The sequence below is a fragment of the Mesoplodon bidens genome (assembly GCF_964165515.1).
Source record: "Mesoplodon bidens genome assembly, chromosome: 19".
Taxonomy (NCBI): domain Eukaryota; kingdom Metazoa; phylum Chordata; class Mammalia; order Artiodactyla; family Ziphiidae; genus Mesoplodon; species Mesoplodon bidens.
The window spans coordinates 21,572,547-21,596,785 of NC_138179.1; the positions used below are offsets into that span (position 1 = coordinate 21,572,547).

Sequence of the window (24,239 nt, forward strand, 5' to 3'; positions counted from 1 at the left end):
GCTCCTCAGAAGCGCCGAGAGCGCGGCCGGGACGGTTGGAGAAGAAGGCGGCTCCCGGAAGGGGGAGAGACAAACTGCCGTAACCTCTGCCGTTCAGGAGCCCGGTTACTTATTTATTCGTTACCCTTTTTCTTCTTCCTCCCCCAGAACCTTTTCCTTTCCCTTCCTCTTTTTATTTTCTTTTTGGGAGACGAAAAATCTGCGGAAAGGCGGAGGAGGGCTCCTTTCGCCCCTTTTCGTTTCCCCGCCTCCTTCCCTCCCCCACCTTTTCCTCCTCCGGCTTTTTCCTCCCAACTCGGGGAGGTCCTTCCCGGCGGCCGCCCCGACAGGGTCTGAGCGCCTAGGTGCAGGCGGCGCAGGCTTTTTGTAGTGAGGTTTGCGCCTGCGCAGCGCGCCTGCCTCCGCGATGCATGGGGGTGGCCCCCCCTCCGGGGACAGCGCATGCCCGCTGCGCACCATCAAGAGAGTGCAGTTCGGAGTCCTCAGTCCGGATGAACTGGTAAGCGGCTCTGCCCTCTCACTCCTCCTCCCGCCCGCGTGGCGGGCGGGGCTTGACGGCCGCCGCGGAAACTTGGCGCTTTTCCCTGCCCAAAGGAGGACAGGCGGGGAGGATGGGTCAGCGGCTCCAAGGCAGTGCAGAGTCCAGCCTCGCGGCCAACGAGAATTAAATTTTCCTAGGGGGTCAGCAAGCTTAGCTCTGTGTCCGAGCTAGGGGCCGCAGGAGGGGCTGGAGGGTGAGAAGGAGGGCGAGAAGGTTGATTGGCTCCACACCGCAGTTACCGACGTTAAGAGATATCACACCAATCCTTTGGGTGAGAAGCCGAGCCCCAGATTTTTCCCCTCCCCCTCTACAATTATTAATTGAGCACCTGCTACGTGATAGACGTGACAGACGGTGGGGATGCAGAGCTGAGCAAGACAGACAAAGGCCCTGCCTTCTAGAGCACTTTCTTTGGGAAGGGGCAGGAGAGACAGACAATAAATACAAATGAATGAACAAGATAATTCAGTTAAGGGCAAGTGCCTTGCATAAAGTGAAACGTTGTAATGCGATGGAGAGTGACCGAGGTGGGGCTGCTTTAGATGGGGGTGGTGTCAGGGTATGGGAAGGCCTGTTGGAGGAGGTGACATTACTCGAATGATGAGAAGCAGCCAGTCTCCTAGGCCATAGATTCTAGGTCAGTAGCTTTTCAGGCAGAGGAAAGAGCAAGTGCAAAGTGCCTGAAGGAGGGAATAACTTGGTGTGCCTCAGGGGCTGAAAGGTGGCCAGGGTGGCTGGGGTGTAGTGGGTGAGAAGGAGAGTATTAAACCATTCTTGGAGAAGCATGAGGTGGGGCAGTCCAGGTGGGATATTACAAATCATGGTAAGGAATCTGGATTTCATTCTATTTTCAGTAGGAAGTCATTGGAGAATTATAAGCAGGAGAGTGATATCAAGTTTACATTTTAAAAAAATTACTACTTTGACGGTCCTGTGAAGAACTGACCGGGGAGGAGAACTGAGAATGGAAGCAGGAAAGATGAGGGAGGAGGGAGAGCTGTTGGCCCTTTGGACGCCTTTGTGGAGCAAACTGGAGGAAGCCAGTGGGCTGGAGAGAATGGAATTGAATGGCTCTGTTTGTGGATGGAGACAAGTTTGCTAGAGGAGGAGGCTCAGCTGTAGGAAAGTTGTGTCAGGAGTTAGAACCTCCCGAACTCAGACCACACCGAATAAATTCCAGATGGGGTTGAGGTTGAGATCTAAAAAACAAAACTGTAAAACACTTGAAAAATGCAGAAGGCTTTTGGGGGCTGATACCAGGGGCAGAAACCCTTAACCTTCTCTAACCCAAGTCTTGATTTTACTTCATAGCTGGTCAGTACCTGAAAGGATTAGTTTTTCTCTTTCTGGTTTCCTCAGTAGAATGTAAATTTCACGAGTGACTTCGTATTCACTTCTTTCTCCAGCATCTCAAATAGTGCCTGGCACATAATAGGCATGTAATAGAAGTTACTTGAATAAATGAGTGAACGAAATAATTGTACAGGTACATAAAGATACATGTTGAAGGATTTTTATTTCAACATTGTGTGAAATTATAAATCACCTAATTATTTATTAGTAAGGATTCTGTTGAATAACTCAGGGTTTATTACAATAGAACAAGACCTTCCCAGTTAAACCCCCTGATCCCCTGTGCCCAGACTGCTGAGGCACCGCAGCAAACTCACAGGGGCCCAGTGAGAGATGTTAATTTTATTTATTTATTTATTTATTTTGGGCTGCATTGGGTCTTCGTTGCTGCTCACGGGCTTTCTCTAGTTGCGGCGAGTGGGGGCTACTCTCTTCGTTGCAGTGTGCAGGCTTCTCATTGAGGTGGCTTCTCTTGTTGCGGAGCACGGGCTCTAGGCAAGCGGGCTTCAGTAGTTGCGGCACGTGGGCTCAGTAGCTTTGGCTCGCGGGCTCTAGAGCGCAGGCTCAGTAGTTGTGGCACACGGGCTTAGTTGCTCCGCGGCGTATGGGATCTTCCTGGACCAGGGCTCGAACCCGTGTCCCCTGCATTGGCAGGCGGATTCTTAACCACTGTGCCACCAGGGAAGTCCAGATTTTAATTTTTTAAGAGAAGCACGGAAGCACAGCTGCGTTTGCCTGATGCCCTGTGAACTACTAGATTGGGCAGTTAGTTCCCTTTCAGCATTAGGTGGCGCCAGATCCCTTTTGATGACGTCATACCTTTGTGAAGCTGGGTTTTTAGCAGTTGCTAAATACTGGGCAAAAATCAGTGTAGAGCAAGAGATAAGAGTGGTGCTGGGGTGTGGATAAGGCCAAGAAGAGTTAGAGAATACTTTATAAAGAGGTGACATGTGAACTGGGTCTTAAAAATGAATAGAAGTTTGCTGGAAAGGCGGGCATGGAAAGAAAAGGAATTTTGAGGAATCTCTTGTGGTTGGAGCATAAATGTTGAGGACGGGGGACCTTGGGTGTCTAACCTATTATCACGTGGGCAGTGAGAACCAGTGTTTGGATGTAGGATTGGGGGCTAAAGTAGTTTGTGTATAATTCAAAGTATAACTTATGGTAGAGGGTTAGTCCAGAACATTCCAGGACAGCCCCTGGTCCAGTCTCAGTGCCCGGAAGCAGAGGGAGTCCTTAGAAGGTGGCCGGCTTGGTGAGCATGGACTTGGAGCAGAGGGAAGTGAAAAGCTTTGAGTGTTGTTCTCCTTAGGCCTCTCTCTAGTGACTCTTCCGGCTGCCACATTCAGGTCTGCTCCTGCTCTTTTGTGTTTCGTTCAAGGTGAGCAAACCCCCTCTTTGTGCTTCTCATCGGACACGATGCAGCTGATGGGGTTCCAGCTTTGTGAATTTAGTCACCACAGGCCTGTCTCCCTGAGATTTCATCAGGTCATCTTGATGAGTGTGGTGGATGTTCAGAACCTCTTAGCCATGCACCTGTAGATCATTTTGGTTTCTACCCTGCAGTGACTAATTAGATCCATTATGAGACGATTATTGGTTTGACTGTAAGGGAACAACCTTCTATCTCTTTTCAAGTTCTTTTTTTTTCTTTTTTTCAAGTTCTTCAAGGGCACTTCCCTGCAGTGGAGGGTCCTAAGGCAGTTTAGTTCAGTTTAACAAACAATTATTGAGAGCCATCGGGTCCAGGGTGATAGAGGAATGCTACCTGCCTGAGAGATGCTTATAATCTATGGGGAAGACAAACCCCAGTGGGTCATTTCATAGCATTATGAGATTTGCAGTGATGGAGGGATTATGGAAGCACAGACTGGGGCTTACCAGTCTGGCTAGTGAGGCTATGGAAAGGCTTCTTGGAAGAAGCAGTGCCTGAGCTGAGTCTTCAGATAGCAGTTTGTCTTGTGGGGAGGGCATCCCAAGGAGAGATACAAAGACCTCATGTACAAAGACCCCATGTACAAAGACCCCAAGTAGTGGAGCACATATGCTGGGTGATAGGGGGGCTGCTGGGGACTCAGCTACTGATGTGGAGGAAGAAAGGAAGATGGAAACGTCATAAAACTCTTTGTAAGCCATCCTGCTGAATTTGGAAATCATTCTGAGAACAAGAGGGTATGAAGATTAGATTTCCAAATTAGAAAGAGCACCCTGATCATAATATGGATGGGTAGGAGAGAAGGGCTGGTGACCCATGGAACGCTTGGATACATACTACAGAGGACAGGCCTGAGCTAGGGCAGTGGGCGTAGGGATGGAGAAGAGGGGCAAGATTCAAGAACTGTTTGTTCAGGAGGTAAAAATAGCCTGTACATGGGCTTCCCTGGCGGCGCAGTGGTTGAGAGTCCGCCTGCCGATGCAGGGGACACGGGTTCGTGCCCCGGTCCGGGAAGATCCCACATGCCACGGAGCGGCTGGACCCATTGGCCATGGCCGCTGAGCCTGCGTGTCCGGAGGCTATGCTCCGCAACGGGAGAGGCCACAACAGGCCCGCGTACTGCAAAAAAATAATAATAATAATAAAATAACCTGTACTTGGTGAGTGATTGGATAATAACAGCTGTCATATATTGAACACCTATTCCACCTATTCCATTAAGCAGGTTAATTAAATCCTTAATGGTTATATAGATGATAAGTGATAGAGCTGGAATTGCAAATTAGAGGTCTCTGACTCCAGGCCATGCTTGTTCCACTGCTTTATGACTGTGGGTAAGGAAGGGTAAGTGTTGGTTTCTGACCTGAGTTCCACTACCTTAGATGGGGACTAAAGGAAAAGGAAAGATTTTTGTGGAGAAGGGAGTTTGCTTTTAGACATGTTGGATTTGATTTATCAGGGAGATATCTACAGGGCGTTCAGTATGTTAATCTGAAGTCCAGAAAAAAGGTGAGGCCTGGAGGGTAGAGATTTGTTGTGAGTAAATAGTGAGAATCATGGCATAACATTTGGGTGTGATGAGAAGTGTGGATGTGCTAAAACCTTGGGGAGTGGCAGTGTTTAAGGAGCAGACCAAGGCACCCCTTCCCCTCTGGAGCCATAAGTTTGTTTTCTCTGTCTGTGAGTCTGTTTCTGTTTTGTAAATAAGTTCATGTGTATCATGTTTTAGATTCTACATGTAAGTGATGTCATATGATACTTGTCTTTGACTTCAATTAGCATCATAATCTCTAGGTTCATCCATGTTGCTGCAAATGGCATTATTTCGCTCTATTTTATAGCTGAGTGGTATTTTGTTGTATAGATGTACCACATCTTCTTTATCCATTCATCTGTCGATGGGCATTTAGGTTGCTTCCATGTCTTGGCTATGGTAAATAGTGCTGCTTCAAATCCTAGAGTTGAAGTAATTGTTTTTGCTGCAGTATAGTAGAATGGGCTGAGCATGTGTTTGGGATCGCAGGGGGCGGGTTTGACGTCTGCAGTCTCCTTGAGATTAAGGCCTTGGGCAGTCACTTTACACAGCCTCAGGTTTCTCACGTCTAAGAGATAGGAATTCACTCCTAGAAGGTTAGTGGTTAGGGTAAGAGAAACAAGGTACATTAGGTACGTTTGGTACTTGGCATGAAGTTGACACTCAGATAGAAGCTTTTATTAAATTCTTCTAAGGTCTTCCCTCTGGAAGTTCAGCGGACCAAAGCTTAACTAATTTTAAAGTTCTTGGTTTTCAGTGTGTGAAAAGATGCCAAAGGTTTCCTTGAACAGCCTTTAGCTCAGAGCAGAAATCTCTTCTCCAAGTTGTACCTGCTTCTGAGCCCGTCCTTCCCTCCCTTTCCTCCACTGAATTGGTCCCACTGAGTCCTGGCTCCACCTTGCCCAGGATTCTGGCCCTTGGCTCTGCCTCCATCTCTTGAGGCTCCAGGGTTCACTTCTGCTCCAGATTAGTTTCAACAACCTCTGCTCTAGCGCCCCCCTCTCCTGTTCTATCCTAAAATACCTGAACATGGAAGGGTTCAGGTTGACCCAGGCCCTTGAGAAGGAGGAGGTGACAAGGATGGGGGCAAAGAGCGCCTAACTTTAGGAGTATGTCTTGGGCAGAACACTTGGGCTGTCATGATGGGGGTGCCTTACAGGGAGGTTCTGGCCTTGATTTCAGCTTTGGGAAAGAAACAAGGCATTGAATTTTTCCCTCTTGAGACAACTTTTATTTCTTTTGCTGTTAAATTCTGTAGATGACAGTGACCTAGAATTCAACCCAGTAGGATATCCAGGGTTCAAGTCCTAGAGGTAGGTGACGTGTACGGAGCCCAGAGTTGACCACACACTAGTCTGAGCGCCCCCTCCCACTCAGTGACTGGAACGAGCTTTTGACTTGCGATACTTGACTTTGGCATTTCCATAGTCAGATATCACACACGCTGACCCCCATTTCCCTTGCTTCAGGCTAAACCTGCTTAGTTCTTTTGTAAGTAGTTTGGGGTTTTTTAAGGCCTTAGTACAGAGCTCCTCAGCCATGAAGTCTGGAAACTAGGAATCCTATTTAGTTGTTATTGGCCTTTCTTTGCTGCAGAAACGAATGTCTGTGACAGAGGGCGGCATCAAATACCCAGAGACCACCGAGGGAGGCCGCCCCAAGCTTGGGGGACTGATGGATCCGAGGCAGGGAGTGATTGAGAGGACTGGCCGCTGCCAAACCTGTGCAGGTGAGCGCTGGGGGCCGGCACAGGACCCTAGAGGGAGGGAGAGGCTTGTCCTTACTGAAAGCCAGGACTGGGGGTGGACACCTGGAGACCTGGTCTCTGAGGTGGGTGCTGGGAGGAAAGTGTTGTATGTGTGTTCCCCCAGGAAACATGACAGAGTGTCCTGGCCACTTTGGCCACATTGAGCTGGCCAAACCTGTGTTCCATGTCGGCTTCCTGGTCAAGACAATGAAAGTTTTGCGCTGCGTCTGCTTCTTCTGCTCCAAATTGCTTGTGGACTCTGTGAGTGGGAGATGGGCTCTGGCCTGGGGAAGGGGTTGCTGGGGGGTGGGCAGGGGAGCAGCCCCAACTGACCCCGCTCTGCTCTGTCCCCAGAACAACCCAAAGATCAAGGACATTTTGGCTAAGTCCAAGGGGCAGCCCAAGAAGCGGCTCACACACGTCTATGACCTCTGCAAGGGCAAAAACATCTGCGAGGGCGGGGAGGAGATGGACAACAAGTTCGGTGTGGAACAGCCTGAGGGCGATGAGGATTTGACCAAAGAAAAGGTACCGGGGCTGCCCAGACTCTTGGGAGGGGGTGAGGGCTGGTCCCAGAGGCCCCGAGGGAAGAAGATGGGGAGGCAGTGGAAGCAGCAGGAGCCCGAAGGTCACAGAAGAGCAGGAGGGGCTGGCCCGGCCAGGTGTTGGGGGAGAAGGCCCAACCTCTGGGCTCTGATGGTCCCACTGTCTCCTTGGAAGGGCCACGGCGGCTGTGGGCGGTACCAGCCCAGGATCCGGCGCTCCGGCCTGGAGCTGTACGCAGAGTGGAAGCACGTCAACGAGGACTCTCAGGAGAAGAAGATCCTGCTGAGTCCTGAGCGGGTGCACGAGATCTTCAAACGCATCTCAGATGAGGAATGCTTCGTCCTGGGCATGGAGCCTCGCTACGCCCGGCCCGAGTGGATGATTGTCACTGTGCTGCCCGTGCCCCCGCTCTCCGTGCGGCCTGCCGTTGTGATGCAGGGCTCCGCCCGCAACCAGGTCAGCGCCTTCAGGGCCCTGCCGCTCAGCTAGGCCAGGTGTCTGCGTGGAGGGAGGCCGGTGGTGGGGGCGAAGGCATGCGAGGGTGACGGACGGGTCACCTGGGCCTGAAGATACCCTGCCACTTGCTGGCTGTGTGAGCCCCTTAAGGAGGTTAGAGCTCACAAAGGTGCTTCTGGATCTGTGAACCGAGAGCCCAGAGCTGCCTCCCAGGGTGGTGTGAAGGGAGGGCGAGAGGCACCGCGTGCTGGCACACGCAGGCTGAGCGCTCAGGCTTGGCTGGATTGTGATGGTTCTGACTTCCTGCCTCAGGATGACCTGACACACAAACTGGCCGACATCGTGAAGATCAACAATCAGCTTCGGCGCAACGAGCAGAACGGCGCGGCCGCCCATGTCATCGCTGAGGACGTGAAGCTCCTCCAATTCCACGTGGCCACCATGGTGGACAACGAGCTGCCTGGCTTGCCTCGTGTGAGTGGACAGGCTCCCTGTGCCCTGCGCCTGGAGGAAGGGGGAGGGGGCCCGGGTGGGGGCCGGTGCTAACTGCTGGGGTGCCCCCCACCCTGCGTTTCCTCACAGGCTATGCAGAAGTCTGGGCGTCCCCTCAAGTCCCTGAAGCAGCGGTTGAAGGGCAAGGAAGGCCGTGTGCGCGGGAACCTGATGGGCAAGCGGGTGGACTTCTCGGCCCGCACTGTCATCACCCCCGACCCCAACCTCTCCATTGACCAGGTTGGCGTGCCTCGCTCCATTGCCGCCAACATGACCTTTGCGGAGATCGTCACCCCCTTCAACATTGACAGGTATGCTCAGTTCAGAAGCCCTGCCTGGAGGGGTTGGGGAGGGTGGGGGTAATGGGCTCGGAGCAAGAAGGAGAGAGTGTTGAAGTTTATTATTATCATTATGGTTTTTTTAACTTTATTTTTTTCTGCGTTGGGTCTTCATTGCTGCGTGCAGGCTTTCTCTAGTTGCGACGAGCAGGGGCTTCTCTTCGTTGCGGCGCACGGGCTTCTCATTGCGGTGGCTTCTCTTGTTGCGGGAACACGGGCTCTGGGTGTGCGGGCTTTCTCTAGTTGCAGCATGCGGGCTCAGTAGTTGCGGCACGCGGGCCCTAGACCACGCGGGCTTCATTAGTTGTGGCGCACGGGCTCTAGGGCACAGGGGCTCAGTAGTTGTGGCGCACGGGCCTAGTTGCTCTGCAGCATGTGGGATCTTCCCAGACCAGGGATCAAACCCGTGTCTCCTGCATTGGCAGGCGGATTCTTAACCACTGTACCACCAGGGAAGTCCCAAGTGTCGAAGTTTAGAAGTTTGGGTTCCCACTTGGGGCTTTGGGGTGAGGGTGGCAACAAGGGCTTTTTGGGAAGCATTTTGTTCATTGCATCCCTTTCCTTCCTAGACTTCAGGAACTAGTGCGCAGGGGGAACAGCCAGTACCCAGGGGCCAAGTACATCATCCGGGACAACGGTGATCGCATTGACCTGCGTTTCCACCCCAAACCCAGTGACCTTCACCTGCAGACTGGCTATAAGGCATGTGTAATAGGCCAGGGCCTCTCTTAGCTGAGCAGGAAGCTTTCTGGACTGGGGGCCAGCTGGAGTGGGCCGTCTGAGGCTGTCCTGTTCGTTAGAATCCAAGCTTAAAAGACTCCTGCTGTCCTAGGCAAGCTTGTAGCTGCCAGCCCCTGGCATTCAAGGTGGGGGTCATGTAAACCCACGGGCAGCAAGAGGGACACAGGGCAGAAAGAGATCCGGGGGGAACAGAGCAGAAGGCTTCATGTTCAGAGAGTCTCACGGTTTTCTTTGCCAGCTGAGTTTCCTGAGGTTTGGGGACTACGTCTTCGTTTTCTCTGATAGCCTGGAATCTAACCCAGGGCCTGGCCCAAAGCTGGTGGTTGATAAGCGTTTCAAGTGAAATAACACCACAGTGTCGTCTTTTTCAGAGCATCTTAGGTCCCCTATCACTTCATTCTTAGCATACCTTGTTCACTGAGGTTTTTCCCACACTTCACCTCCTTAGGTGGAACGGCACATGTGCGATGGGGATATTGTTATCTTCAACCGGCAGCCAACTTTGCACAAAATGTCCATGATGGGACATCGGGTTCGCATCCTGCCCTGGTCTACCTTTCGCTTGAATCTTAGGTCAGTCCGCCGGCTGGGGCTGGGCTAGGCTGCTCCCTGGGTCTCACTGTGGCATCTTTCCAACTCACTTCCCTCTTTGACTACAGTGTGACAACTCCATACAATGCCGATTTTGATGGGGATGAGATGAACTTGCACCTGCCACAGTCCCTGGAGACGCGGGCTGAGATCCAGGAGCTCGCCATGGTGCCACGCATGATTGTCACCCCCCAGAGCAATCGCCCAGTTATGGGCATTGTGCAGGACACGCTGACCGCAGTGCGGAAATTCACCAAGAGGGACGTTTTCCTGGAGCGGGTGTGTGGTCCCTGGCTGGGGGAAACCTGGCCTGGGTGGGCAGGGGCCCAGCACAGCAAGGATGGGGGGAGGAGCAGTGACCTATGCCCTGACTTGCTCTGCGCTGACCTGTATGTGAGACAGCAGAAGGAAAGGGAGTGAGCAAAGATCGAGGCCAAAAATGGTGTGTGGCTTTAGCTCCCCATTTAATTCCTCAAAATGTCATGTAATTTTAGGTACCATCTGGAAAGTAAAGGCAAAGAGTGAAATAAGACTTTGTTGAAGTTCTGTTTATCTATTTCTTTTTTACTTTCTCTTTATTTCCTAATTATTAAAAGTAATTTGTACTTACTGTTTAAAGAAAAAAACAATCCCAAAGTCTCACTATCACAGTTAAGTTTTTAGTAAAAGTTTGGAAAACACTTTTCTTGCCATCCCTTTGCCTTCAAAGTCTGGCTTTCCCCTTTGGGCAGTGAGGCCTCCCCTGGCATTCCCAAGAGGTGAGACCTCCAGTTCTGACTTCCTATCTTTCTTGCTCTTTTTCTCCAGGGGGAGGTGATGAACCTCCTGATGTTCCTGTCCACGTGGGACGGCAAGGTCCCACAGCCGGCCATCCTGAAGCCCCGGCCCCTGTGGACAGGGAAGCAGATCTTCTCCCTCATCATACCCGGCCACATCAACTGTATCCGCACCCACAGCACCCATCCCGACGATGAGGACAGTGGCCCTTACAAGCACATCTCTCCTGGGGACACCAAGGTAGGGCCTGGCTTCAGGTTGTGCGGGGAAGGGCTTTGGACATGGAAGCCACAGCAGGGGCTGTGAATGGTGCTCTTTGCAGGTGGTGGTGGAGAACGGGGAGCTGATCATGGGCATCCTTTGTAAGAAGTCTTTGGGCACGTCAGCTGGCTCCCTGGTCCACATCTCTTACCTAGAGATGGGTCATGACGTCACCCGCCTCTTCTACTCCAACATTCAGACTGTCATTAACAACTGGCTCCTCATTGAGGGTAAGCCTAGGGGCTCTACCAGGTCCTCTGTAAATCCTGTCCATCTCACTTCTTACTGCTCTTCTTCCATCCCTTTCTCTTCCCCCCCTTGGATTTGGTGTCCCTCCATCTATTCTCTTGGCTGTGATTCCATCCCGTGTTTCTTGGGAGTCCAAAGAAGGTGTTGCTGATGCTTCTCTTTTATTTCTAGGTCATACCATTGGCATTGGGGACTCCATTGCTGATTCTAAGACTTACCAAGACATTCAGAACACTATTAAGAAGGCCAAGCAGGATGTAATAGAGGTGAGAGGGAAGGCTGGGCAAAGACTGAATAAGAGGCTCTCAGTGGCTTTGAACTGAGGAGTGAAGGGGACATGGGGATTGCAGAGATGGGGACCAGAAGAGATCGACGTCTCCCTGAGAACGCAGCCTGCTTCTGTGCACCCAGGTCATCGAGAAGGCGCATAACAACGAGCTGGAGCCCACCCCGGGGAACACTCTGCGGCAGACCTTTGAGAACCAGGTGAACCGCATTCTCAACGACGCCCGAGACAAGACTGGCTCCTCTGCTCAGAAATCCCTGTCTGAATACAACAACTTTAAGTCAATGGTTGTGTCCGGGGCTAAAGGTTCCAAGATCAACATCTCCCAGGTGGGGAGCCTTGTCTTTCCAGAACTGGGGCCACACTGAAGGTGGGGAGGAGGAGGGAAGGGGTGTGCTGCTGGGGGAGTTGGGGGAAAAGTATGGGGAACTCTTATTCTCAAGGCAGAGGGAGTTGGATGCACCCCACCTTTCCTGTTCCCAGGTCATTGCTGTCGTCGGGCAGCAGAACGTGGAGGGCAAGCGGATCCCATTTGGGTTCAAGCACCGGACTCTGCCTCACTTCATCAAAGATGACTATGGGCCTGAGAGCCGTGGCTTTGTGGAGAACTCCTACCTGGCCGGCCTCACGCCCACCGAGTTCTTCTTCCATGCCATGGGGGGTCGTGAGGGGCTCATCGACACAGCGGTCAAGACTGCTGAGACTGGTGAGGACTTTGGATCCAGGGCCCTTCCACGGGCTGGTCCGCAGAGAGGACCGCAGGCAGAGAAGCCCCTGGAGAGTTTGAGCGGGGTTCTCAGGCTAAAGTCTTCTATCCCCAGAGAAGTAATTTTGACCTTTGTGGAAAGAATAGAGACTAAAGGTCAAGAGTTAGGCAAACACTCTTGTTCTGGTTGCCGTGCAGCATTCCATGACGCAGGGCTAGAGCCTCATGGTTTCTGCTCCTGACCTGTCACATGGACGGTGTTTCCTAGGGGTCTCTACTGGACCCTGGGTCCATCTGGTGGTGGGCATGGCTTTCATTGAGAGGCCTTGGGGATGAGAGGCTACTAGCTGGCTCTCCTGAGGACCAGAGTGGCCAGCAGGTCTTGTCCTGAGACAGGGAGGTTCCTCTTCTTGCTCTGGGTCCCTCAGTTGATTCCCTCCCCCTCAGGATACATCCAGCGGCGGCTGATCAAATCCATGGAGTCGGTGATGGTGAAGTATGATGCCACCGTGCGGAACTCCATCAATCAGGTGGTACAGCTGCGCTATGGCGAAGATGGCCTGGCGGGCGAGAGCGTTGAGTTCCAGAACCTGGCTACCCTCAAGCCTTCCAACAAGGCTTTCGAGAAGAAGTGAGAACCACCGGCAGGCGGGTGGTTCTTGCCCCTGGGCTCAGGGCCAGAGTTGTAGGGGTTCTCCTCCCCCCACATGGTGAGATCACCTGGACCGTGTCTTGCAGTGGACCTTATACCACCCCTTACCCACCCATCTGGCAGCAGCTGCAAGATGGGAGAGGACGGATGGAGACCAGAGTTGAGACCCACCCCCACTTTGTACAGAGGGGTGAGCGTAAGCTCAAGAGCCATTGCACATCCTTGGGTCTGGATCTTATGTTTCCCCACCCAGGATTCTTCACAGCCCTGTTCCTGTGGGCTGCAGACCTCAGGAGCCTCACACTGTTCCTTGATCAGGGCCCTCCTGCCCCTTGACTCCACCCCTGTCACCTGCAGGTTCCGCTTTGATTATACCAATGAGAGGGCCCTGCGGCGCACCCTGCAGGAGGACGTGGTGAAGGACGTGCTGAGCAACGCACACATTCAGAATGAGCTGGAGCGAGAATTTGAGCGGATGCGTGAGGACCGGGAGGTGCTCAGGGTCATCTTCCCAACTGGTGACAGCAAGGTGCGTGTGGGCAGGAAGGGCTGGGCTGGAGAAGTGCTGGCCCTGCATGGCTGGCCCTGACTTGGGGTCCTGCCTCCTTCCCTCCCACCTCAGGTTGTCCTCCCCTGTAACCTGCTGCGCATGATCTGGAACGCTCAGAAGATCTTCCACATCAACCCTCGCCTTCCCTCTGACCTGCACCCCATCAAGGTGGTAGATGGTGAGTACCTGCTTCAGGACCGCCAGGCCAGGCAGGCTCTGCTAGCAGCGTCCTGGTCTACAACCTCTTCATCCCTCGTTCGGCCCTTAGGTGTCAAGGAGCTGAGCAAGAAGCTGGTGATTGTGAATGGGGACGACCCACTGAGCCGGCAGGCCCAGGAGAATGCCACCCTGCTCTTCAACATCCACCTGCGGTCTACGCTGTGCTCCCGCCGCATGGCCGAGGAGTTTCGGCTCAGCGGAGAGGCCTTCGACTGGCTGCTCGGGGAGATCGAGTCCAAGTTCAACCAAGCCATTGTGAGTGTTGTACTCCTCACCCCAGCCTTGGTTCTCTCCTCTGATCTATTGATTTCTCTGGGCTCTGAGAACAGCCCACCTCTGCCCATAACTGCGTAATAATAGATCTCATTCATTGAGACACTGCTGTGAACCAAGTCCTGTGTTGGAGGCTTTATACCTTTATTCCTTTAGCAGTCCTAAGAAGACCCTAGTAAGGGAGGGGCTGTTAGTCCCATGTTGCAGAGACAAAAAGTGAACCTTGAAGAGGCAAACACATGAAAAGATGCTCAATATCAGTAGCCGTCAGGGGAATGTAGTTCAAAACCACGATGAGATACCACTTCATGCTCCCTAGGATGACTAGGAAAAAACAAGTGTTGGCGAGGATATAGAGAAATTGGAGCTCTCACACACTGCTGGTGGGAATGTTGCAACTGCTTTGGAAAACAGTCTGGCAGTTTCTCAAAAGTTTAAACATAGAGTTACCATATGACCCAGCAATTTCACTCCTAGGAATATGCCCAAGAGAATTGGAAGCTCACGTCCACACAAAAACCCATACACAGATGTTCAGAGCAGTATTCATAACAGCCAAGCAGTGGAAACAACCTAAATGTTCATCTGTTGATGAAGGATGAACAAGATAAGGGAATATTATGCTGTGGTAAAAAGTAATGAGCTGTCAAGCCATAAAAAGACAGTGATCAACTTTAAATAGTATTACTAAGTAAAGAAGCCAGTCTGAAAAGGCTACATACTGTATGATTCCAATTAAAAGATTAAATTTTAGGGACTTCCATGGCGGTCCAGTGGTTAAGACTTCGCACTTCCACTGCAGGGGGTGTGGGTTCGATCCCAGGTCAGGAGCTAAGATCCTACATGCCTTGTGGCCAAAAAACCAAAATGTAAAACAAAAGCAATATTGTAACAAATGCAATAAAGACTTTAAAAATGGTCCATGCCAAAAAAAAATCTTTAAAAAAAAATAGATTAAATTTTATGGTATGTGATTATATCTCAATTAAAATAATGCATGCGGGGGGACTTCACTGGTGGCTCAGTTGTTAAGAATCCGGCTGCCAACGCAGGGGTCACGGGTGCGAGCTCTGGTCCAGGAAGATCCCACATGGCACGGAGCAACTAAGCCCGTGCGCCACAACTACTGAAACCCGCGCACCTTGAGCCCGTGCTCCGCAACGAGAGAAGCCACCACAGTGAGAAGCCCGCGCACCGCAACGAAGAGTTGCCCCCGCTCGCTGCAACTAGAGAAAGCCCACGTGCAGCAACGAAGACCCAACACAGCCAAAAATAAATTAATTAATTAAAAAAAATTTATTTAAAAAAAAAGAATGCATTGGGGAGCTTCCCACTTAGAAGACTATTATCAAATGAATATTTACCCTGTGACTTTAGCACACAGCACTTTTAGAAATGTGGGGTTTAGATGACATAGTCCCTATTCCTGGGTGTGCAGCACATCGGGGGCTGAATGGCGGGTGTAAATTGAAATGCCATCTGAGGAAGGGGATGATCAAATAAGACTCTGATTTATTTAAGTCTCTTCCTTTTCCAAACGCCTCTGCCCAGCCCTGACATGTCTCACTCTCACTCACCAGTGGGGAGGGATTTGCTCTTCTGAGGCCAGCTCTTTTTACTCCCCAGGCCCATCCTGGGGAAATGGTGGGAGCTCTGGCTGCACAGTCCCTTGGAGAACCTGCCACCCAGATGACCCTGAACACCTTCCACTATGCTGGTGTGTCCGCCAAGAATGTGACACTGGGTGTGCCCCGACTTAAGGAGCTCATCAACATTTCCAAGAAGCCAAAGACCCCCTCACTTACTGTCTTCCTGCTGGGCCAGTCTGCTCGAGATGCTGAGAGAGCCAAGGTGCGGCTTAGGGTAACGGGCTTCCTGGCAGGAGGAGGAGGGGACTCCTTCCCTTAAGTAAAGGGTTTGGCAGTCCCTCTGCAGGTGGCTTGGAAGAGGCCTTTGGAGCCACCCAAATGCCTGTCATGAATCCCTCTTTTTCCTCAGGATATTCTGTGCCGCCTGGAACATACAACGTTGAGGAAGGTGACTGCCAACACGGCCATCTACTATGACCCCAACCCCCAGAGCACGGTGGTGGCAGAGGATCAGGAGTGGGTGAATGTCTACTATGAGATGCCCGACTTTGATGTGGCCCGAATCTCCCCCTGGCTTTTGCGGGTGGAGCTGGACCGGAAGCACATGACTGATCGGAAGCTGACCATGGAGCAGATTGCCGAGAAGATCAATGCTGGTGAGGCTGGGGGTCCTGCCTAGGCCCCTGCCCGCCCTGTCCTGTCCCTGTGCTCATCCCAGACAAGGCACCCACACCCACCACCTTCCACTCACTGGTTCTGCTCCTCCAGGGCACCCCTTCTCCAGGTCCCGTCTGCGCAGCTTTTTCCTTCTCATTGTTTCCCCTCCCTCTTTCTAGAAGGGTTCTGTGGGAAGGAGGGGAAAGCCGAAAGAGCCCATATGGGGAGAGCTGCGGACAAGCTGTGAGCAGAAGCAGTCCTGCAGCTGCAGCTGTTCTCATTTTCCCAGGTTTCGGTGATGACTTGAACTGCATCTTTAACGATGATAATGCAGAGAAGCTGGTGCTCCGTATCCGCATCATGAACAGTGATGAAAACAAGATGCAAGAGGTAAATGGGACCCAAGCAGAAATTTATACGTCAGACATAGAAAACCGTTAAATCTGGTTCCTGACCAAAGACATTAAAATGAAAGCAGCATTGAGTGCCAGTCACACCACCTAAAGTAGAGATGGGGGGAGGGCGGGTAGCAATGATCTGCAAAACTTTTGGCAGCAAAAGGTCTTTGAAATGTGAAGCAGCAGCCATATAGATAAAACAGGCGGTGTTGGGGAATTCTCTGGCCATCCACTGGTTAGGACTCCGCGCTTTCACTGCCTAGGGTGTAGGTTCAATCCCTGGTTGTGGAACTAAGATCCAGCAAGCTGTGGGGTGCAGCCAAAAAAAAAAGCACCAAAACAGGCGGTGTTGATTTGGGGGTGTCCCCATAGCCCGGTCACTTGGCTCTCCTCCCTGCGGCTCCTGTGTGAGGGCAGGTCGGACAGTAGGAATTGCTGTGTCCTAGGGAAAGTGGTGTGACAGCGGGTGAAACAAGACCCAGGAAAATGTTTGACCAGTGACTTCACTCCTGGGCATGGCTCCTAAAAAATTGTTCAGCAGATGTGGATACCTTAATAATAAAAACTCAGAACTTACTATTGAACTGGAGGAGAGTAGGTAAGATTGTGTGGATACACGTCCATTAGAGATCACACGTCAAGGCGTTAGTGGGCGGGCGAATGCTCGGTGAGTGCCAGGACGAGAGCAGAGGTGCTGTGCGCTTTGTTACAGCCCTTGAAGCACGCACACAGAGTGGGAATCATGTTAAGGTGGTGGAGTGTGGCTGCCTTTTCTGAGGTTTTTTTTTAAAATACCATCGTAAAAACACAATAGAAAGTAACCTCACTGGAACTGAAGAGGGCAGGTCTGGGCCACACCTGGCTCTCCAGGTCAGGCTGTGGTTTGGGGTGAGGGCGGGGAGAGACCGGAGGATCCTAGGAGGGCTGACTCGCTCTTGTTGCAGGAAGAAGAGGTGGTGGACAAGATGGATGACGACGTCTTCCTGCGCTGCATCGAGTCCAACATGCTGACAGATATGACCCTGCAGGGCATCGAGCAGATCAGCAAGGTCAGCCGTTCCCTCCCTGCAGCCCGTCCACCCCCGCTTCCCTCCCTCCCCACCCCCACCCGCCCAGCCTGAGCTCGCTCTGTCCCCCTGCAGGTGTACATGCACTTGCCGCAGACGGACAACAAGAAGAAGATCATCATCACAGAGGACGGGGAGTTCAAGGCCTTGCAGGAGTGGATCCTGGAGACGGATGGCGTGAGCCTCATGCGGGTGCTGAGCGAGAAGGACGTGGACCCTGTGCGCACCACGTCCAACGACATCGTGGAGATCTTCACGGTGAGCCCCTCAGAGCCTTCTTCCCAGAGCTCAGCCTTCTTCCTGGGTCCCTCTGGCTCAAGGCCCCCTCCCTAGGTCTCGGGCAGTGGTTGTGGTCATGCTCTCCCCTCAGGAGAGGGGTTGGTCGGGTGGTTTTATGCCTGAATCCACTTTTGCATCTGGGCTTCACTGACTCCTGACTGTCCCTCTGTGGATCTGGGTGGTGGTGGTGGCCGCAGGAGGAGAGCAGTTACTTGGTCTTGACCCTTCCCCACCCCCACCCCCGCAATCCCCATGCCAGGTGCTGGGCATAGAAGCCGTGCGGAAGGCCCTGGAGCGGGAGCTGTATCACGTCATCTCCTTCGATGGTTCCTACGTCAATTACCGGCACTTGGCTCTCCTGTGTGATACCATGACCTGTCGTGGCCACTTGATGGCCATCACCCGACACGGAGTCAACCGCCAGGATACCGGACCTCTCATGAAGTGCTCCTTTGAGGAAACGGTAATGGCAGAAGTTCTGAGCGGGTGGAAGGAGAGAGAGCAGGGAGGAGGGATTACTGTGGGAAGAGGGCATCCTCCGCTGTGTGTGATGGGCCTCGGTGCGGTTCCATGGTTGGGTGGGTGGCTGTAACAGTGGTGGGACATGGGGGGGCGGGGCCTGATGGCACGCCCCCTCTTCCGAGGTTTAGGTGGATGTGCTTATGGAAGCAGCCGCACATGGAGAGAGCGACCCCATGAAGGGGGTGTCTGAGAACATCATGCTGGGCCAGCTGGCTCCAGCCGGCACTGGCTGTTTTGACCTCCTGCTCGATGCAGAGAAGTGCAAGTATGGCATGGAGATCCCCACTAACATCCCCGGCTTGGGGGCTGCCGGACGTGAGTACAAGGGGCTACGAGGAGGAGGTGGGGCGGTGGGGAGGCTGCACGTGGGCGCGGCGGCCAGTCCCGGGGCTCTTCGTTGTGGGTCACCGTGTGCCTCTCTGCAGCCACTGGCATGTTCTTCGGCTCGGCCCCCAGTCCCATGGGAGGAATTTCTCCAGCCATGACACCCTGGAACCAGGGCGCAACCCCAGCCTACGGCGCCTGGTCCCCCAGTGTTGGTGAGTAGACAGCCCTCTGGGTGGTTCAGAGGGCGGGTGGGCTGGGCTCATGAGGGGTCCCCATGTGGAGACACTGGGGGCTCTGGGAGTGTGTTGGGCTCCAGCTCTGGTTTTAACTAACGTTTCTCTCATTTCGCAGGGAGCGGGATGACCCCGGGGGCAGCAGGCTTCTCTCCCAGTGCTGCTTCAGATGCCAGTGGCTTCAGCCCTGGTTACTCCCCAGCCTGGTCTCCCACGCCGGGTTCCCCGGGCTCCCCTGGCCCCTCAAGCCCGTATATCCCCTCACCAGGTGAGTTGTCCTTGTCTGTGAAGGCCAAGTTCATTTCCTCCTTGATCTTCCTTCTGGGTGAGTCTCTCCATCACTTAATGCCTTTCTGCTTCTCTCCCACAGGGGGTGCCATGTCTCCCAGCTACTCCCCGACGTCGCCTGCCTACGAGCCCCGCTCCCCTGGGGGCTACACGCCCCAGAGTCCCTCTTACTCCCCCACTTCACCCTCCTACTCCCCTACGTCTCCATCCTACTCTCCAACCAGCCCCAACTACAGCCCCACGTCACCCAGCTACTCCCCGACCTCGCCCAGCTACTCCCCGACCTCGCCCAGCTACTCCCCGACCTCACCCAGCTACTCCCCGACCTCGCCCAGCTACTCCCCGACCTCACCCAGCTACTCCCCGACCTCGCCCAGCTACTCCCCAACCTCACCCAGCTACTCGCCCACTTCCCCAAGCTACTCGCCCACATCACCCAGCTACTCGCCAACTTCACCCAGCTACTCGCCCACCTCACCCAGCTACTCGCCGACATCTCCAAGCTATTCGCCGACATCACCAAGCTACTCACCAACTTCCCCAAGTTACTCGCCCACCAGCCCTAACTATTCTCCAACCAGTCCCAATTACACCCCGACGTCACCCAGCTATAGCCCAACATCCCCCAGCTACTCACCTACTAGTCCCAACTACACACCAACGAGCCCCAACTACAGCCCAACCTCTCCAAGCTACTCTCCGACTTCACCTAGCTACTCCCCGACCTCACCAAGCTACTCGCCTTCAAGCCCACGATACACACCACAGTCTCCCACCTATACCCCGAGCTCACCCAGCTACAGCCCCAGCTCACCCAGCTACAGCCCGACTTCGCCGAAGTACACCCCAACCAGTCCTTCCTACAGCCCCAGCTCACCGGAGTACACCCCGACCTCTCCCAAGTACTCACCTACCAGCCCGAAATATTCGCCCACCTCCCCCAAGTACTCTCCGACCAGCCCCACCTACTCGCCCACCACTCCAAAATACTCGCCGACGTCTCCTACTTACTCACCAACCTCTCCGGTCTACACCCCAACCTCCCCCAAGTACTCACCCACCAGCCCCACCTACTCGCCCACATCCCCCAAGTACTCGCCCACCAGCCCCACCTACTCGCCCACCTCCCCCAAAGGCTCGACCTACTCGCCCACCTCCCCTGGCTACTCGCCCACCAGTCCCACCTATAGCCTCACCAGCCCAGCCATCAGTCCCGATGACAGTGATGAGGAGAACTGAGTGTGCGCAGTGCGCAGTGGCAGCCGGCTAGGCGAAGGGCGGCTTCGGGGTGTTGTGCAGTCCTCCCCTTCCCTGAGGGGCGCAGGCCCCGGTCCACCTCCCTTGTACATAGCTCCTTGTGACAAAGTTCCCTGTTGAGGTTCTGGTCCCATTTCTGCCGGGGCTTTTGTCTTGTTCTCCACTTGTGCCGTCTCAGAACCCACTCACCTGCAGTGGTGTTCTCCTTCTCGCTCTACCTACCCGAGGCCTGTCCCCAAATCCAGGATCCTCCTTGCCTATGGCTTGATTCGGGGGGTAAAGGGTATTTTAACTTTTTGGGGGTAGTTCCTGCTCTGGGTTAAATCTGATCCTCCAGAAGAACAAAGTGAAAGCTGCCTTTTGTTTGTTACTTTTTGAAGTTGAAATAAAGTTTACTAATTTTGACCAGAAGTGTGGCTGTTGAGTGCTTTATTAGGAGGCAGGAATACCCAGGCCCCTACTCCCTGCCTGGGCTGCTGTCCATTTGTCGTGTTTTAGCTGATCCCCGCTAATGGGGCAGGGGCAGGAAAACGAGCACAGACAGTTCATTCACCGAACAAACAGCTACTTTGTGCCAGGCTTTGCTCTGTCCCGGCTTTGTGGTTGAACAGATAGATACAGGCCTTGTCCTGCATTAAAGCAATATTGACATAACATCTTTTTTAACCGATTTTACTGATTATCATAATAAGTAATTTAGAAAAGTACAGAAAGGTGCAGTACAGAAGCAGAAAAATTATTGCCCTTAACACCACCACCAGGAGGCATGTTTTCTTTGGGTATTTTTCCTACCTGTTTCTCAAGTCACTTCTAATCAGTCTTTGTTTTGGCCTCAAACCAACAATGAGAAGATTATGGTTACTAGGATATGTTTTAAAGCTGAAGTTAAAGAACTTGGTGATAATTTGCTATTTTCAGTTGGCCATTTCATATTTTGTTCTATTCCTTTTTTTTTTTTTTTTTCATTTTGGCCATTTGGCTTGCAGGATCTCAGTTCCCTGACCAAGGATTGAACCCAGGCCCACGGCAATGAAAGCCCAGAATCCTAACCACTAGGCCACCAGGGAACTCCCTGAAATATTTCAAAGGATAGTTTAGAAAGTAACATGGGGACTTCCCTGGTCTTCCAGTGGGTAAGACTCTGTGCTCCCAATGCAGCGGGCCCAGGTTCAATCCCTGGTCAGGGAACTAGATCCTACAAGCATGCTGTGCAACTAAGAGTTTGCATGCTGCAACTAAGAAGCCTGCACGCCACAACTAAGAAGTCCGCATGCTGCAACTAAAAGATCCCGCATGCCACGTGCTGCAACTAAGACCCAGCATGGCCAAAATAAATAAATAAAAATAAATATGAAAAAAAAAGAAGAAACATGGCCAAGATCTATTAATTTATCACTAAGATTATAGGTGGTAGATACCATTTTGCAGTATTTAATCCAGATCTTAAATTGTTTTGAAAAAGATGACTTGTTTTTATAAAAGGGTGTTATAAAAGATCCAAACACGGTAGAAAAAAGAATAACATCTTCCCAATCCCCTGAATTACTGTTGGCAATTGGTGAACATAATTCCAGACAGCTCTTTCACCGTATAGAATGATAGAAGGTTAGATAGAAAGAAATGGCTTTTTTCTTTGTGATGAGAACTCAGGATTTACTCTTTTTGTTTTAAGGGCTTTTTTGGTTTTTTTTTTTAGTATTTATTCAGTTGCATTGGGTCTTAGTTGTGGCAGGCGGGCTCCTTAGTTGTGGTATGTGAACTCTTAGTTGCGGCATGCACGAGGGATCTAGTTCCCCGACCAGGGATCGAACTCGGGGTCCCCTGCATAAGGAGTGCTGAGTCTTAACCACTGTGCCACCAGGGAAGTCCCAGGATTTGCTTTTTCAACAACTTCCCAATATACTGTACAGCAGTGTTAACTATAGTCATCATGTTGTACATGACATCCCCAGTACTTATATTTATCTAACAACTGGAAGTTTGTACCTTTTGACAACCTTCATCTAATTCCTCCACCCCATGCCCCACCCCCATAACCACAAATCTGATTTCCTTTTGTATGAGTTTAGTTTGTGTTCTATTTGTTTTAGATTCCACATGTGAGATTATATAGTATTATTATTATAATTTTTTTGTCTGCACCATGCAGCATGAGGGATCCTAGTTCCCTGACCAGGGGGTCGAACCTGAGCCCCCCACAGTGGAAGCGTGGAGTCCCAGCAATTGGACCCCCAGGGAAGTCCCTGTATAATATTTCTTTTTTCTGTGTTTGACTTATTTCATTTAGCATAATGCCCTCAAGGTCCATCCATCTTGTCACAAATGGCAATTAGGGAAGTGAAATCTGCCAGGGTGAGGCAAGCACAGTGCTCTCTGCAAGCGCAAAATTTAAGGGGCAACAAAAAAAACACATAATCAAGATAAATAATATTATAATGCAATATTTTAAAACTCAAAATTAATGTAAAAGTCCATGATGAATGAAATAATAACAGTTTAAATTTAAAAAGGATCCAGATGAATGATTTTCCCCCGTTTGCCTCTGGCCCCGATGTGACTTGGCATGGCCCTGATCTTTGCAGGTGTAGTTCTGTGGTCTCACATCTCTTTCGAGGACTCACAAAGCCTTGTTTGCTTGTGTGTTTTACAACTTTAGATTGTGAGCTGCCCTTTTTCCTTGGAACTCTATCTGTGGGAGAACTTTGAGTCCTTGATCGAAGTGGCATACCTATAGAGAGAACGTGTATTTGCTTTCTCCTGGCGTGCGGCTGCACTAGCAACCTGGGAACCCTTTGCATTTTTAAAAAATTAATTAATTAATCTGGCTGCGTTGGGCCTTTGTTGCTGTGTGCGGGCTTTCTCTAGTTGCGGCGAGCGGGAGCTACTCTTTGTTGCAGTGCGCAGGCTTCTTTCTCATCGTGGTGGCTTCTCTTGTTGCAGAGCACAGGCTCTAGGCATGCGGGCTTCCGTAGTTGCAGCATGTAGGCTCTAGAGTGCAGGCTCAGTAGTTGTGGCACACGGACTTAGTTGCTCCGTGGCATGTGGGATCTTCCTCGACCAGGGCTCGAACCCGTGTTCCCTGAATTGGCAGGTGGATTCTTAACCACTGGGCAACCAGGGAAGTCCCCAGTTATGTACTCTTATCAATGTATTTAAATGGCTCATCTGTAGTCTTCTTACCACTGCTTCTCTGCTGTCATCTTTTTTATTCATCTGTCTGGAATGTTTTTCAGAAAAGGCTCATAATTACCTCATTATAGTCCCTTAATCTTTTATTTTGAGACTATCTTCCTGTAGCCTTCAAAATTGAAGCACACCTTGGCTGGATATTTCTTTCCCTCACAATTTTGTGGACATTGCTTGATTTTTGTATTGGTTAGGTTCTCCAGAGGAACAGAACCAGTAGAATGAATAAATATATACAAATAAATTTATATATATATATAAATTCATAAACAGGTAAATTCATATATATATATATATATATATTTATGTATATATACTATGAGGAATTGACTCAAGGCTCAAGAATTATGGAAGCTGAGAATTCCCATGATCTGCCATCTACAAGCTGGAGACCCAAGAAAACCAGTGGTGTAATTCAGTTTGAAGGCCTGAAAAGATTAGATGAGATGTCACAGCTCAATCAAGTGAGGCTGGAAAGAAAAGGGGTGAATTTCTCCTTCCTCCATCTTTTGTTCTATTCAGACCTTTGATGGATTGGATGATGCCATCGGCTTTACTGAGTCTACCAATTCAAATGCTAATCTCATCAAGGACACCTTTACAGACACACTCAGAAATAATATTTAATCTGGGCACCCTGTGACCTGTCAAGTTGACACATAAGTTTAACCATGACCAGTCCACCCCCT

The 24,239-nt window shown here is 51.5% G+C and overlaps 1 protein-coding gene across 1 annotated transcript; it reads left to right on the plus strand.

The window, feature by feature from the left end:
• On the plus strand, positions 1–20,775 carry POLR2A (RNA polymerase II subunit A). Its single transcript, XM_081219260.1, has 29 exons — positions 1–499; positions 6,460–6,592; positions 6,735–6,871; positions 6,965–7,138; positions 7,331–7,612; positions 7,925–8,086; positions 8,195–8,415; positions 9,012–9,144; positions 9,632–9,756; positions 9,843–10,053; positions 10,582–10,791; positions 10,874–11,042; positions 11,233–11,327; positions 11,473–11,676; positions 11,831–12,053; positions 12,501–12,684; positions 13,063–13,234; positions 13,328–13,433; positions 13,524–13,729; positions 15,374–15,598; positions 15,746–15,992; positions 16,283–16,383; positions 17,336–17,440; positions 17,534–17,716; positions 17,997–18,200; positions 18,388–18,574; positions 18,685–18,798; positions 18,938–19,087; positions 19,190–20,775. Exons 1-29 carry the CDS (start codon positions 407–409, stop codon positions 20,344–20,346), a joined length of 5,913 nt encoding a protein of 1,970 aa, XP_081075386.1. The 5' UTR covers positions 1–406; the 3' UTR covers positions 20,347–20,775.
• The last annotated feature ends 3,464 nt before the right edge of the window (positions 20,776–24,239 follow it).